At 42.3% G+C, this 15,395-nt stretch overlaps 1 protein-coding gene across 8 annotated transcripts in view; it reads right to left on the bottom strand.

Annotated features, from left to right (window-relative positions):
* Window positions 1-15,395, bottom strand: part of LOC101861250 — a 40,530-nt gene that overhangs the window by 18,747 nt on the left and 6,388 nt on the right. For 4 of the 8 annotated variants that reach the window (XM_035973239.1, XM_035973241.1, XM_035973240.1 and 1 more), the window contains exons 2-4: window positions 12,393-12,444; window positions 4,245-4,296; window positions 212-287 (exon numbers count right to left, since the gene is read on the bottom strand). In XM_035973239.1, the coding sequence (XP_035829132.1) occupies window positions 212-287; window positions 4,245-4,296; window positions 12,393-12,444 (180 nt within the window). Of the gene's footprint in view, window positions 1-211; window positions 288-4,244; window positions 4,798-12,392; window positions 12,445-15,395 lie in introns of those variants that run through there. The other 4 variants (XM_035973238.1, XM_005111545.3, XM_035973242.1 and 1 more) reach the window with 3 other exon arrangements.

The following is a 15,395-nucleotide window of genomic DNA, read 5'->3' as shown; positions in this document are numbered from 1 at the left end:
ATTCTCTACACTTGCTTATAAAACTATGACGTATGTGTGTGAGTACCGCCTACGCATTACACAACGAGGTAGGTGAGTAAATGTGTGTGTGGGGTGGGGGTATGTGTGTGTGTGTGTGTGTGTGTGTGTGTGTGTGTGTGTGTGTGTGTGTGAGTGTGTGTGTGTGTGTGTGTGTTTGTGTGTGTGGGTTTGTGGATGCGTGACAACTCACCATCTCCTCGTCGCTGGCAAACGGCTGGGGCTGTTCCTCTCCAGACATGATAATGCGTCCGCGAAGATTCCGAGATCTGGGGAAAGAGAAGGGGAAAAACGGACGTGACCAAAATTGTTGCGGTTACGAGGTCAGAGGGCTTGGAAACGTTATTTAAAATTAATACCTACAGAACGACAGTGACGCAGTCAGTTTAAAAATTGAGGTTCCGTGCGGGGATGTCCGTCCGCACCAAAACTATTTTCGCCCGTGCTGTAGCCCGTCCAACGAAAAGACACGCTTTTTTTAACGGATGACTTGGGACAGATGACACCGATTGTTATCGAGCTACCGTTCCCGGTCTTGTATCAGTTTGTCCCATTTACATCAATATCCGTAAGAAAATAGTTCCGCCTGACTCATATCGAGCAATATTTTATTCTGGCCTCTCAAGAAAAGTGCCCTTCCACACCAATCTGTAACGTTGGAAAAACTATTGCTCGAAAAGACAAAACGGGGTTGTCACGCGTTTAGAGGGCACTCTTCGGGAGAATTAGTGGTCCCGGCCTAATTCCATAGAAATAACACTCGCAATCGGAAACACAAACGGAAGCCGATTAAAAAAGCTGGCTTGAGTTGCCAGGATGAAAATGCCACCCGATGAAGAAAAAAAATAAGGTAGAAAATATTCTAAATTCGAACGACCCCAAAAAAATACCGAAGACAGCTTTTTTACCCTACTTCCGTTTTTGTTTCCGACTACAAACTCTTAGTGTTATTTCTTTGGAGTTAAGCCGGGACCACTCCTCTCGAAGAATGCCGTTTAGAGAACACGAGGCTAAAAGTAAACGGGATCGAAAGTTATTCGCCAAAAAATCTAGGCCTATGCTTTTGTGTCGGACGAGCGCAGAAAATTTCCCAAACTGAAATGACGGTTCGAGGTCTCCACTTTTTAATTCAAGAATCACTCGCGTTTCTTACTCATGGAATACTGACTTCAAAGTGAACCATTAAAGAGATACATTTATAAATTACAATTTTATTGATCCCAGAGGGGCAGTTTGGTTAACGGTGTCAAACACCGACATTTGCTTAACATTACTGTTGAGTCTAAACTCACTAGATCTGGACCCACTCACTTACTTAGCCATCCGAGCCCCCAACTTTTAATTAGTTAAAACCGTTCGGCTCACCGTGCGACATTTCCAATCAACCACTAAACAACCCTAGATCTAGCTGTACAAAGCCAAGTCCTAGCATTATTAGTTAGTAATAATATGGGAAACTCACTTGGTTGTTAATCTTTTCTAAACAACCCTAGATCTAGATCTAGATCAAAGACAACCCTAGATCTAGCTCTAGTCATTACTTAGTGAATAAAGTGCCCATTGCCATTAGATCTTATTGCCATTAGATCTTGATCTAGTTAGGGAATGCCATTCTAGATCTAGATCTAGACTAAGATCTAGATTCTAGCACCGTGTGCTGTTCCAATCAAACACTAAACAACCCTAAATTAGTATTAGGTTTAGGCTCACCGTGCAAAGGCCAGTACTACCCCTGTACACTGCATGCAGTGTCCAGTGGTCATTAGTTAGGGACTAAGAACTAGAAGGAGAGGCAAGTCTAGGCCTAGAGTCTTGTTAGGTTCTATACGATACAATATCTAGATCTACACAGCTTTTAGCTACAAAGAAAACTACCAAAGAAAACTACCACAGCATTCTGATCATTACCCAGATCAACAAGGCACAGACACGTTCGCAACTGTATCTGGTTTCGCTATCGAATGAGAGACACGGCACGGCGGAAGTCAAGGAAAACTTCCGCTTCCGATTTTATTATTTTTCCTATTTCTGAGCACAAACGAGGGGTTGTGTGCAATCAACCTAAGAAAGGCGATGGAAGCCGTGACTGAACGCAAGTGACCAAGCGAGTTAAATTATAATATACAGAGAGAGAGAGAGAGAGAGAGAGAGAGAGAGAGAGAGAGAGAGAGAGAGAGAGAGAGAGAGAGAGAGAAGAGAGAGAGAGAGAGAGAGAGAGAGAGAGAGACAGAGAGAGAGAGGAAGAAGAGTGGGGGAGTGGGAGGGAACAAGAGAGAGAGAGAGAGAGAGGGGGAGTGGGAACAAGAGAGAGAGAGCGAGAGAGGGACAAACAGAGAGAGAGAGAGAAAGAGAGAGAGAGAGAGAGAGAGAGAGAGAGAGAGAGAGAGAGAGAGAGAGAGGGAAGAGAGAGAGAGAGAGAAAGAGAAAGAGTGAGAGAGAAGAAATGAGAGAGGGAAAAAGAGAGAGATAGATGGCTAGGGAAAGAGAGAGAGAGAGAGAGTGTGAGAGAGAGAGAGAGAGAGAGAGAGAGAGAAAAAGAGAGAGATAGATGGCTAGGGAAAGAGAGAGAGAGAGAGGTGTGTGAGAGAGAGAGGGAGAGAGGCAGAGAGAGAGAGTGAGAGAGGCAGAGAGAGAGAGAGTGAGAGAAAGAGTGAGAGAGAGACAGAGAGAGAGTGAGAGAAAGAGGGAAAGAAAGAGAGAGCAAGAGAGAGAGAGAGAGAGAGAGAGAGAGAGAGAGAGAGAGAGAGAGAGAGACAGAGAATACGAGGGGGGGGGGTGTTTAGGGTGTATGGGGAGATAACAACTTAATGTGCCTCTCACTTTCAAACGATTGTCTTTCTCTTTCACGAAGGGTTTGGCGACTAAAATAAAATACGCACACAGTGCGTCTTTATCTATGAGCGCAGACCTCCGGGACACACCGGGAAGAGCGGAGTTTCACACCTTGTCTTTTTTTCTGTGTTCTTGTTCGTGCACCAACATGTTTGTTTGTACTTCGGTCTGTAGTGTAGTAATGGTTAAGGCTGGCTTTTCTTCTTCTTCTTCTTCTTCTTCTTCTTCTTCTTCTTCTTCTTCTTCTTACTGCTTCCCCACCACCACTTTCTCTCATCTCTCATTTGTAAATAGCTTGTCCACGTGGCTACTAGTATCGATTACTCAATGTACATTACTACTCTTTTTTAGCTCCCCGTTAAAAGTCTTTAGGTTTAGAACTCCAATTCCCATATTTAGGATAACAAACATAAGTTTTAAGGAACAGAGCCCCGTACAGTGGTTTAAGATGTTTGCGATGTGAGATAAGACGGGCGATTCTTAACTAATCGGGTATCGATATTTGACAATTTCGATAATATACCATTAAACGGCATTTTTAACAACTTTCTTTCTTTCCGATTCATGCCGATTATCAGTGTGTTATAGAGGAAGGATTTCTGGTTCTAATGACCTAGAGAGAGAAAGAGAGAGAGAGAGAGAGAGAGAGAAAGAGAGAGAGAGAGAGAGAGGGGGGGAAAAGAGAAGAGAAAAAGAGAGAGAGAAGAGAAGAGAGAGAGGAGAGAAGAGAAGAGAGAGAGGGGAAAGAAAGGGGAAGAGAAAGAGGAAGAGAGAGAGAAAGAGAGAGAGAGAGAGAGAGAGAGAGAGAGAGAGAGAGAGAGAGAGAGAGAAAGAGAGAGAGAAAGAGGGTGGGTTGGAGGGGAAAGAGGGGGGGATTAGGGGTTATGGGGTGACAACATCTTTGCCCCTTACTTTCAAAATATTTTTATTCTTTCACGAAGGGTTTGGCGATGATTTGTATTTTCCGCTAGACTGGAAAAAAACACGCCCAAAGTGAGCTTTTTCTATGAGCGCAGACCTACGGGACACACCGGGAATTGCTGCTGACTCTCTCTCTCTCTCTTTCTCCCTCTCTTTCTCTCTCTCTCTCTCTCCCCTCTCTCGTCCTGTCTCTTTCTCCTGAGTGTGTGCGTGAGTGCGTGCATGCGCGCGTGTTTGTGTGCGTACAATATATGTATATGGCTGTCGCATTGGTCTTTTATCGATAATTTGTTTCACTTATATTATATGAATGTACGAATAAGAAAACAACTCAAACCCGACTTTCGACTGGAAATGTTTTAATGAAATTGAAATATACCTATTTCGGGTCGGACTGCCAAGCGCGCGCGAGTGTGTGTGTGTGTGGGTGGGTGCGTGCGTGTGTGTGGGTTTGAGGATGCGTGAGAACTCACCGTCTCCTCGTCGCTGGCAAACGGCTGGGGCTGCTCCTCTCCAGACATGATACTGCGTCCGCGAAGATTCCGAGATCGGGGGAAAGAGAAGGGGAAAAATGGACCTGACCAAAACTGTTACGGTTACCAGGTCAGAGGGCTTGGAAACGTTATTTAAAATTAATACCAACAGAATGACACTGACGCAGTCGGTTTAAACATGAGGGACGGAATGGGGATGTCACTCCACACCAAAACTATTTTTGCCCGTGCTGTAGCCTGTCCGATGAAAAGACACGCTTTTCTTATGGATGACTTGAGACAGACGGCACCGATTGTTAATGTTATCGAGCTACCGTTCCCGGTCTTGTATCAGTTTGTCCCATTTACATATCAATATCCGTAAGAAAATAATTCCGCAATACTCATATCGAGCAATATTCTGGCCTCTCTAAGAAAAGTGCCCTTCCACACCAATCTGTAACGTTGAAAAAAGTTTTGCTCGAAAAGACAAAACGGGGTTGTCAATCGTTTAGAGGGCACTCTTCGGGAGAAGTGGTCCCGGCCTAATTCCGTAGAAATAACACTGCAATCGGAAACAAAAACGGAAGCCGATTAAAAAGCTGGCTTGAGTTTCCAGGGTGAAAAGGCCATTGATGAAAAAAAAAATAATGTGGGAAATATTCTAAACTCGAAGTAAGGAAAAAAAATTACCGAAGACAGCTTTTTTACTCGACTTCTGTTTTTGTTTCTGACTACAAGTCTTAGTGTTATTTCTATGGTGTTAAGCCGGGACCACTTCCCCTCGAAGAGTGCCGTTTAGAGAATCTAGGTTAAAGTAAAGTGGATCGAAAGTTATTCGACAAAAAATCTAGGCTTATGCTTTAGTGTCGGACATGCAGCGAAAAATTTCCCAAACTGAAATGACGGTTCGAGGTCTCCACTTTTTAATTCAAGAATCGCTCGCGTTTCTTACTCATGGAATACTGACTTCAAAGTAGTAAAGACATAAATTGACAAATTACAGTTTTATTGATCCCACAAGGGTATTACTGTTGAGTCTAAACTCACTTGATTCTAGATCTAGATCTAGATCTAGGCCTACTCACTTAGTCACCCGAGCCCCCAACTTTTAATTAGTTAAAACCGTTCGGCTCACCGTGTGACATTTCCAATCAAACACTAAACAACCCTAGATCTAGCATTAAGCATTGCCATTATAGTCATTTGTTAGTGAATGACTTTTGTGTCGGACGAGCTGCGAAGAATTTCCCAAACTGAAATGACGGTTCGAGGTCTCCACTTTTTAATTCAAGAATCGCTCGCGTTTCTTACTCATGGAATACTGACTTCAAAGTAGTAAAGACATAAATTGACAAATTACAGTTTTATTGATCCCACAAGGGTATTACTGTTGAGTCTAAACTCACTTGATTCTAGATCTAGATCTAGATCTAGGCCTACTCACTTAGTCACCCGAGCCCCCAACTTTTAATTAGTTAAAACCGTTCGGCTCACCGTGTGACATTTCCAATCAAACACTAAACAAACCCTAGATCTAGCATTAAGCATTGCCATTATAGTCATTTGTTAGTGAATGACTTTTGTGTCGGACGAGCTGCGAAGAATTTCCCAAACTGAAATGACGGTTCGAGGTCTCCACTTTTTAATTCAAGAATCGCTCGCGTTTCTTACTCATGGAATACTGACTTCAAAGTAGTAAAGACATAAATTGACAAATTACAGTTTTATTGATCCCACAAGGGTATTACTGTTGAGTCTAAACTCACTTGATTCTAGATCTAGATCTAGATCTAGGCCTACTCACTTAGTCACCCGAGCCCCCAACTTTTAATTAGTTAAAACCGTTCGGCTCACCGTGTGACATTTCCAATCAAACACTAAACAACCCTAGATCTAGCATTAAGCATTGCCATTATAGTCATTTGTTAGAGAATGCCATTCTAAGTCGGTAATGATAATAATAGTAATAGGAAGCTTACTTGGTTGACTAAGCGTTCGGCTCACCGTGTGATATACAATCAAACTCTTTTCTAAACAACCCTAGATCTAGCTCTACAAAGTGCCCAGCTGAGATAGATGTAACATTGCCATTAGATCTAGAATCTAGATCTAGTCATTAATTAGTGAATGCCAATACTCAGTAATAGAGGAAGCTTAAATTTGTTTTACTAAATTAGTATTAGATCTAGTATTAGTAATCTAGATCTAGATCTAGTATTAGTAAAGGGTAAGGCTCACTGTGTGCTATTCCCATCAAACTTCAAACAAACTTAGATTTAGATCTACAAAGGCCAGTACACTGCATGCAGTTCCAGTGGACATCAGTTATAATAAGTTAGGGACTAAGAAGAACTAAGAAGGAGAGGCAAGCCTAGGCCTAGGTCTAGATTTTAGGTCTAGATCTAGATTTCTCTAGATCTAGATCTAGATGTGGTCTCTCTCTCTCTCGGGAGACTGAGTCTTGTTTGGTTCTACACGATACAACGTAACAACATCTAGAGTCTAGATCTAGATCTATACTAGCCTACACTGCACAGCTTTCAGCTACAATAAACCACCACAGCCATCTGATCATTACCTTAGGTTCTGAATTCAGATCAACAAGGCACAGACAACACGTTCGCACTGTATGCAGTTTCGCTTTCGAATCAGAGACAACGCGGCTTCCGCTTGGCAAATGTTTATGTTTTTTCTATTTCTGAGCACAAACGAGGGGTGGTGTGCAATCTACCAAAGAAAACCGATGGAAGTCGTGACTGACCGCAAAAGACCAAGCGAGTTAAATTATGAGAGAGAGAGAGAGAGAGAGAGAGAGAGAGAGAGAGAGAGAGAGAGAGAGAAAGAGTAGAGAGAGAGACTGCTCGATTGAAATTATGACACTGTTCTTTTCTTCAAATTGTGATTCCTCCAAGTCTAAAAACGGAGGAAAAACGATCGTTCATGAAAAAGACATCCGCAATTTTCATTTAGGTCTAGAGATCTAGATCTAGATCTAGGCTAACCTCGAAATCAATGATTTATGTGCGTCTATCTAGACCTAGGCCATAGATTTAGATCTAGAAGAACCTAGGTCTAGGTCTAACCTGAGCCAAGAGGGCGCTGAAACTTTCCGAATTCACAAAAGAGTTCCCCTACCGGATCTGTATACTTCGTGACTTTGTACCCGGTTACCGGGTCTGTATACACTCCCTATTTAAAATTAATACCTACAGAACGACAGTGACGCAGTCGGTTTAAAAATTGAGGTTCCGTGCGGGGATGTCCGTCCGCACCAAAACTATTTTTGCCCGTGCTGTAGCCCGTCCAACGAAAAGACACGCTTTTTTTAACGGATTACTTGGGACAGATGGCACCGATTGTTATCGAGCTACCGTTCCCGGTCTTGTTCCATTTACATCAATATCCGTAAGAAAATAGTTCCGCCTGACTCATATCGAGCAATATTTTATTCTGGCCTCTCAAGAAAAGTGCCCTTCCACACCAATCTGTAACGTTGAAATGAGTATTGCTCGAAAAGACAAAACGGGGTTGTCACGCGTTTAGAGGGCACTCTTTGGGAGAATTAGGGGTCCCGGCCTTATTCCATAGAAATAACACTCGCAATCGGAAACACAAACGGAAGCCGATTAAAAAAGCTGGCTTGAGTTGCCAGGGTCACAATGTCACCCGATGAAGAAAAAAATCAGGATGAAAATATTCTAAAATCGAACGACAAAAAAATACCGAAGACAGCTTTTTTACCCTACTTCCGTTTTTGTTTCCGACTACAAACTCTTAGTGTTATTTCTTTGGAGTTAAGCCGGGACCACTCCTCTCGAAGAATGCCGTTTAGAGAAACGAGGCTAAAAGTAAACGGGATCGAAAGTTATTCGCCAAAAAATCTAGGCCTATGCTTTTGCGTCGGACGAGCGCAGAAAATTTCCCAAACTGAAATGACGGTTCGAGGTCTCCACTTTTTAATTCAAGAATCACTCGCGTTTCTTACTCATGGAATACTGACTTCAAAGTGAACCATTAAAGAGATACATTTATAAATTACAATTTTATTGATCCCAGAGGGGCAGTTTGGTTAACGGTGTCAAACACCGACATTTGCTTAACATTACTGTTGAGTCTAAACTCACTAGATCTGGACCCACTCACTTACTTAGCCATCCGAGCCCCCATCTTTTAATTAGTTAAAACCGTTCGGCTCACCGTGCGACATTTCCAATCAACCACTAAACAACCCTAGATCTAGCTGTACAAAGCCAAGTCCTAGCATTAAGCATTGCCATTACTGGCCTTTGTAGAGCTAAATCTAAGTTTGTTTGAAGTTTGATAACTCATTTGTTAGTGAATGCCATTAGTCGGTAATAATATAATAATAGGATTCTCACTCGGTTGACTAAGCCTTTGGCTCACCGAGTGATATTTCCAATCAAACACTTTTCTAAACAGCCCTAGATCTAGCTCTACAAAGTGCCCAGCTCAGATAGATCTAGCATTGCTATTAGATCTTGATCTAGAATCCATATCTAGATCTAGATCTAGTCATTACTTAGTGAAGCTTTTGTTTTATTAAATAGAAAGTGGCTATTCTCACCCGCCCGGAAGTTCTCGCAAGATCAACTCCTCCCCTCTTCTCTCTCTCTCCGTCTCTTTCTGAATACTGTCTATCGGTGTGGACGATCAAATTGACCAAAACAAAGTTAAAAAATGATGTTAAAACACAAAAGTAAATAAATTTGGTTGTCTACAAAGATGCTACGGCTATTTAACTTTTCGAATCGAGCCGAACTACGCGGGTCGCCATTTTGTTTTGCCCGGAAATTCTCGCGCTACTCCTCTCTCTCTTTCTCTCTCTCTCCACTGCCCACAGACAAAATTGTACGCTTTTAGTAGGCTACAATTGTAATGGAACGTTTGTTCACGGCACAGAATTCTACAATTTTTCTGTTATCACAGTGTAGAAATATGTGGTTTTGCCGGGTGAGAATAGCCACAAGACTCGCCTATTAAATATGGAAGAGGCTAGCCGTGCTTAATGACGGCTAGACTGGCAGAAGTACGGCTAGACTCGCAGTCTAGCCGTACTTATAATGGCTAGACTGACCATTTAACAAAAAAATAGGCCTACTGAATTGTAAATATACATTTTTAGTGTGCAGTACCTACCTAAAGTATTTGTATTTGAGACGAAACCAGGTGCCTTAATGACAGTGTATGTATTTGTATTTTAAACCTCCTGTTTTCTAATGTTAATAGGGCCTAAGATAAGTACGGCTAGACTGGCAGTCTAGTCGTACTTAGCCAGGCTAGCCGTACTTAAGGACGGCTAGACTGTCAGGCTAGCCGTACTTAATATTGATGGCTGAATTGTAAAAGAAATTTTTAGTTTGCAATGCCTAAAGTATTTGTATTTCAGACAAAACAAAAAGGTGCCTTTCTGACTTGCATGCATTTCAACCTGAATAATTACTAGATCTAGATCTAGATCTAGATTCTAGATCTAATGAGACCTGTGTACTTAACAGGCTTGAGTCGATAGGGCCAAACCTAGAACTAGATCTAAGTAGGCTAGACTGGCAGTCTAGCCGTACTTAACTTTAAGTACGGCTAGACTCTCAGTCTAGCCGTACTTAAGTACGGCTAGCCACTTCGATTAAATATTAGTTATAAATTAGTATTAGAATCTTCTAGATTTCTAGATCTAGATCTAGATCTAGATCTAGTATTAGTATTAGTATTAGTATTAGGTATTAAGGTTAGGCTCACCGTGTGCTATTCCCATTATACACAAAACCCTAGATTTAGCTCTACAAAGGCCAGTCCTACCCCTGTACACTGCATGCAGTGCCAGTGGTCATAAGTTAGAATCACTACAGTCTACAGACTACATCTAGATCTAGATCTAGATCTATACTAAGTTAGGGACTAAGAGCTAAGAAGTACTAAGAAGGAGAAGCAAGCCTAGCTGTGGGTCTTGTTTGGTTCTACACGACTGATACAACATCTAGAATCTAGATCTAGATCTAGATCTAGATCTAGATCTATACTAGCCTATGCAGTTCCAGTGGACATTAGTTAGTTATAATAAGTTAGGGACTAAGAAGAAGTAAGAAGGAGGGGCAAGCCTAGGCCTAGGTCTGGATTCTAGGTCTACATCTGGTCTCTCTCCCTTGGTTCTAGATCTACATGATACAACATCTAGAGTCTAAATCTAGATCTAGATCTATACTAGCCTACACTGCACAGCTTTCAGCTACAATAAACCACCACAGCCATCTGATCATTACCTTAGGTTCTGAATTCAGATCAACAAGGCACAGACAACACGTTCGCAACTGTATGCAGTTTCGCTTTCGACAACGCGGCTTCCGCTTGGCAAATGTTTATGTTTTTCCTAATTTCTGAGCACAAACGAGCGGTGGTGTGCAATCTACCGAAGAAAGGCGATGGAAGCCGTGACTGAACGTAAAAGACCAAGCGAGTTAAATTATAAAATACAGAGAGAGAGAGAGAGAGAGAGAGAGAGAGAGAGAGAGAGAGAGAGAGAGAGAGAGAGAGAAAGAGAGATAGAAAGAGAGAGGGGGGGAAGAGAAAGAGAGAGAGCTAGAGAGAAATATATTGAGAGAGAGACAGAGAGAGAAAGATAGAGAGAGAGAAATAGAGAGTGAGAGAGCAATAGATAGAGAGAAATATATATATATAGAGAGAGAGAGAAAGATGAGGGGGGGGGGGTAGGTGTATGGGGAGATAACAACTTTCAAACGATTGTCTTTCTCTTTCACGAAGGGTTTGTCCACTGAAATAAAATACGCATACAGTGCGTCTTTATCGAAGAGCGCAGACCTCCGGGACACAACGGGAAGAGCAGATTTGCACACCTCGTCTTTTTTTCTGTGCTTTTGTTCGTCTGTACTTCGGTCTGTAGTGTAATAATTTCTTCTTCTTCTTCTTCTTCTTCGTCTTCTTCTTCTTCGTCTTCTTCTTCTTCTCCTTCTCCTTCTCCTTCTCCTTCTCCTTCTTCTTCTTCTTACTGCTTCCCCACCACCACTTTCTCTCATCTCTCATTTGTAAACAGCTACTAGTATCGATTACTCAATGTACATTACTACTCAAATTTTTTAGCTCCCCGTTAAAAATCTTTAGGCTTAGAACTCAAATTCCCATATTTAGGATAACAAACATAAGTTTTAAGGAACAGAGCCTGGAAACAGTGGTTTAAAATGTTTGCAGTGTGAGATATGACGTGCGATTCTTAAATAATCGGGTATCGATATTTGATAATTTCGATAATATACCATTAAACGGTATTTTCAACAAATTTCTTTCTTTCCGATTCATGCCGATTATCAGTGTGTTATAGAGGAAGGTTTTCTGGTTCTAATGAGAGAGTGAGAGAGAGAGAGAGAGAGAGAGAGAGAGAGAGAGAGAGAGAGAGAGAGAGAAGGAAAAGAGAAGAGAAAGAGAGAGAGAGTGAGAAGAGGAGAGAGAGAGAAGAGAAGAGAAAAAGAAGAGAAGAGAGAGAGCGGAAAGAAAGTGGAAGAGAGAGAGAGAGAGAGAGAGGGAGAGAGAGAGAGAGAGAGAGAGAGAGAGATAAAGAGGGTGGGTTGGAGCAGAGAGAGGGGGGGATTAGGGGTTATGGGGTGACAACATCTTTGCCCCTTATTTTCAAAATATTTTTTTCTCTTTCACGAAAGGTTTGGCGATGATTTGTATTTTCCGCTAGACTGGAAAAATATACGCCCAAAGTGAGCTTTTTCTATGAGCGCAGACCTACGGGACACACCGGGAAGTGCTGCTGACTCTCTCTCCCTCTCTTTCTCTCTCTCCCCTCTCTCTTTTTCCTGAGTGTGTGCGTACATGCGTGCAAGCGTGTGTGCATGCGTGCGTGCGTGCGCGCATGCATGCATGTGCGTGTGTTTGTGTGCGTACAATATATGTATATGGCTGTCGCATTGGTCTTTTATCGATAATTTGTTTCACTTATATTATATGAATGTACGAATAAGAAAACAACTCAAACCCGACTTTCGACTGGAAATGTTTTAATGAAATTGAAATATACCTATTTCGGGTCGGACTGCCAAGCGCGCGCGAGTGTGCGTGCGTGTGTGTGTGTGCGCGTGTGTGTGGGTTTGAGGATGCGTGAGAACTCACCGTCTCCTCGTCGCTGGCAAACGGCTGGGGCTGCTCCTCTCCAGACATGATACTGCGTCCGCGAAGATTCCGAGATCGGGGGAAAGAGAAGGGGAAAAATGGACCTGACCAAAACTGTTACGGTTACCAGGTCAGAGGGCTTGGAAACGTTATTTAAAATTAATACCTACAGAACGACACTGACGCAGTCGGTTTAAACATGAGGGACGGAGCGGGGATGTCCGTCGACACCAAAACTATTATTGCCCGTGCTGTAGCCTGTCCGATGAAAAGACACGATTTTCTTACGGATGACTTGAGACAGACGGCACTGATTGTTAATGTTATCGAGCTACCGTTCCCGGTCTTGTATCAGTTTGTCCCATTTACTTATCAATATCCGTAAGAAAATAGTTCCGACCGACTCATATCGAGCAATATTCTGGCCTCTCTAAGAAAAGTGCCCTTCCACACCAATCTATAACGTTGAAAAAAGTTTTGCTCGAAAAGACAAAACGGGGTTGTCACTCGTTTAGAGGGCACTCTTCGGGAGAAGTAGTCCCGGCCTAATTCCGTAGAAATAACACTTGCAATCGGAAACAAAAAAGGAAGCCGATTAAAAAATTAATGTGGGAAATATTCTAAACTTGAAGTAAGGGAAAAAAATTACCGAAGACAGCTTTTTTACTCGACTTCTGTTTTTGTTTCTGACTACAAGTCTTAGTGTTATTTCTATGGTGTTAAGCCGGGACCACTTCCCTCGAAGAGTGCCGTTTAGAGAATCTAGGTTAAAAGTAAACGGGATCGAAAGTTATTCGACAAAAAATCTAGGCTTATGCTTTTGTGTCGGACGAGCTGCGAAAAATTTCCCAAACTGAAATGACGGTTCGAGATCTAGGCCTACTCACTTAGTTGATTAGTCACCCGAGCCCCCAACTTTTAATTAGTTAAAACCGTTCGGCTCACTGTGTGACATTTCCAATCAAACACTAAACAACCCTAGATCTAGCATTGAGCATTGCCATTATAGTCATTTGTTAGTGAATGTCATTCTAAGTCGGTAATGATAATAATAGTAATAGGAAGCTTACTTGGTTGACTAAGCGTTCGGCTCACCGTGTGATATACAATCAAACGCTTTTCTAAACAACCCTAGATTTAGCTCTACAAAGTGCCCAGCTGAGATAGATCTAACATTGCCATTAGATTTAGAATCTAGTCATTAATTAGTGAATGCCAATACTCGGTAATAGAGGAAGCTTAAATTTGTTTTACTAAATTAGTATTAGTATTAGTAATTAGGGTTAGGCTCACTGTGTGCTATTCCCATCAAACTTCAAACAAACTTAGATTTAGCTCTACAAAGGCCAGTACATTGCATGCAGTTCCAGTGGACATTAGTTAGTTATAATAAGTGAGGGACTACTAAGAAGGAGAGGCAAGCCTAGGCCTAGGTCTACATTCTAGATTCTAGATCTATATTTATATTTATAATAATTTATATCTAGATATATAGATCTAAGGAGGTCTAGATCTGGTCTCTCTCCCTCGGGAGACTCTGTGGGTCTTGTTTGGTTCTACACGATACATCATCTAGAGTCTAGATATAGATCTATACTAGTCTACACTGCAAAGCTTTCAGCTACAATAAACCACCACAGCCATCTGATCATTACCTTAGGTTCCGAATTCAGATCAACAAGGCACAGACAACACGTTCGCAACTGTATGCAGTTTCGCTTTCGAATCAGAGACAACGCGGCTTCCGCTTCCAAATGTTTATGTTTTTTCTATTTCTGAGCACAGACGAGGGGTGGTGTGCAATCAACCAGAGAGACAGAGAGACAGAGAGACAGAGAGACAGAGAGACAGAGAGACAGAGAGACAGAGGGAAGAAGAGAAAGAGAGAGTGAGAGACAGAGAGACAAAGAGGGAAGAAAAGAAAGAGAGAGAGAGGGTGAGAGAGAGAAAGAAAGAGACAGAGAGACATAGAGACAGAGAGAGATAGAGAGAGATAGAGACTGAGAAAGACAAAGAGAGAGAGGCAGAGAGAGAGGCAGAGAGAGAGGCAGAGAGAGAGACAGAGGGAAGAAGAGAAAGAGACAGAGAGACAGAGAGACAAAGAGGGAAGAAAAGAAAGAGAGAGAGGGGGGGGAGAGAGAAAGAAAAAGAAACAAAGAGAGAATGAGTGGGGAAATGAGAGAGAGAGAGAGAGAGAGAGAAGAGAGAGAGAGAGAGAAAGAGAGAGAAAAGAGAGAGAGAGACAGAGAGAGAAAGAGTGAGAGTGAAGAAATGAGAGAGGGAAAAAGAGAGTGAGTGAGTGAGAGAGAGAGAGAGAGAGAGAGAGAGAGAGAGAGAGAGAGAGAGAGAGAGAAAGAGAGAGTGGGTGGAGATTGAGTTGGCGGGGATTAAGGGGGTATGACAAGACAACGACTTAATGTGCCTCTCACTTTCAAACGATGTTGGTGACTGAAACAAATTACGCACAATGTGAGCCTTTTTCTATGAGCGCAGAACTCCGGGACACACCGAAGATTTAGATCTAGACTAAGAACTAAGAAGGAGAGGCAAGCCTAGGCTTAGTCCGAGGTCTAGATCCAGATCTAGATGTAGTCCCTCTCCTTCAGGAGACTCTGTAAGTCTTGTTTGGTTCTACGCGATACATTATCTAGATCTAGAGCTATACTACACTGACCAGCGTTTAGCTACGATAAAATACAACAGCTATCTAATCATTACCTTACGTTCTGAATCCAGATCAAGGCCCAGATCTACAACACGTTCCCCAGAGATATCCAGTTTCGCTTTCGCGCCACAGGCACGATGGCTGCCGAGGTCAACTTCAGCTTCCGATTTTTGTTTTTAATTTCTGTGCACAAAAGAGAGGTGGTAAGCAACAAACCTAACAAAACCGATAAAAGCCGTAACTGGACGCGACAGAGAAAGTAAGAGATAGATCTACAATATATACACAGAGAGAGAGAGAGAGAGAGAGAGAGAGAGAGAGAGAGAGAGAGAGAGAGA

Source organism: Aplysia californica, unplaced genomic scaffold (genome assembly GCF_000002075.1).
Source record: "Aplysia californica isolate F4 #8 unplaced genomic scaffold, AplCal3.0 scaffold01075, whole genome shotgun sequence".
NCBI classification, from domain to species: Eukaryota; Metazoa; Mollusca; class Gastropoda; order Aplysiida; family Aplysiidae; genus Aplysia; species Aplysia californica.
The sequence above is the reverse complement of the archived record's forward strand: the minus strand, read 5'-3'. Positions and strand labels throughout refer to the sequence as shown.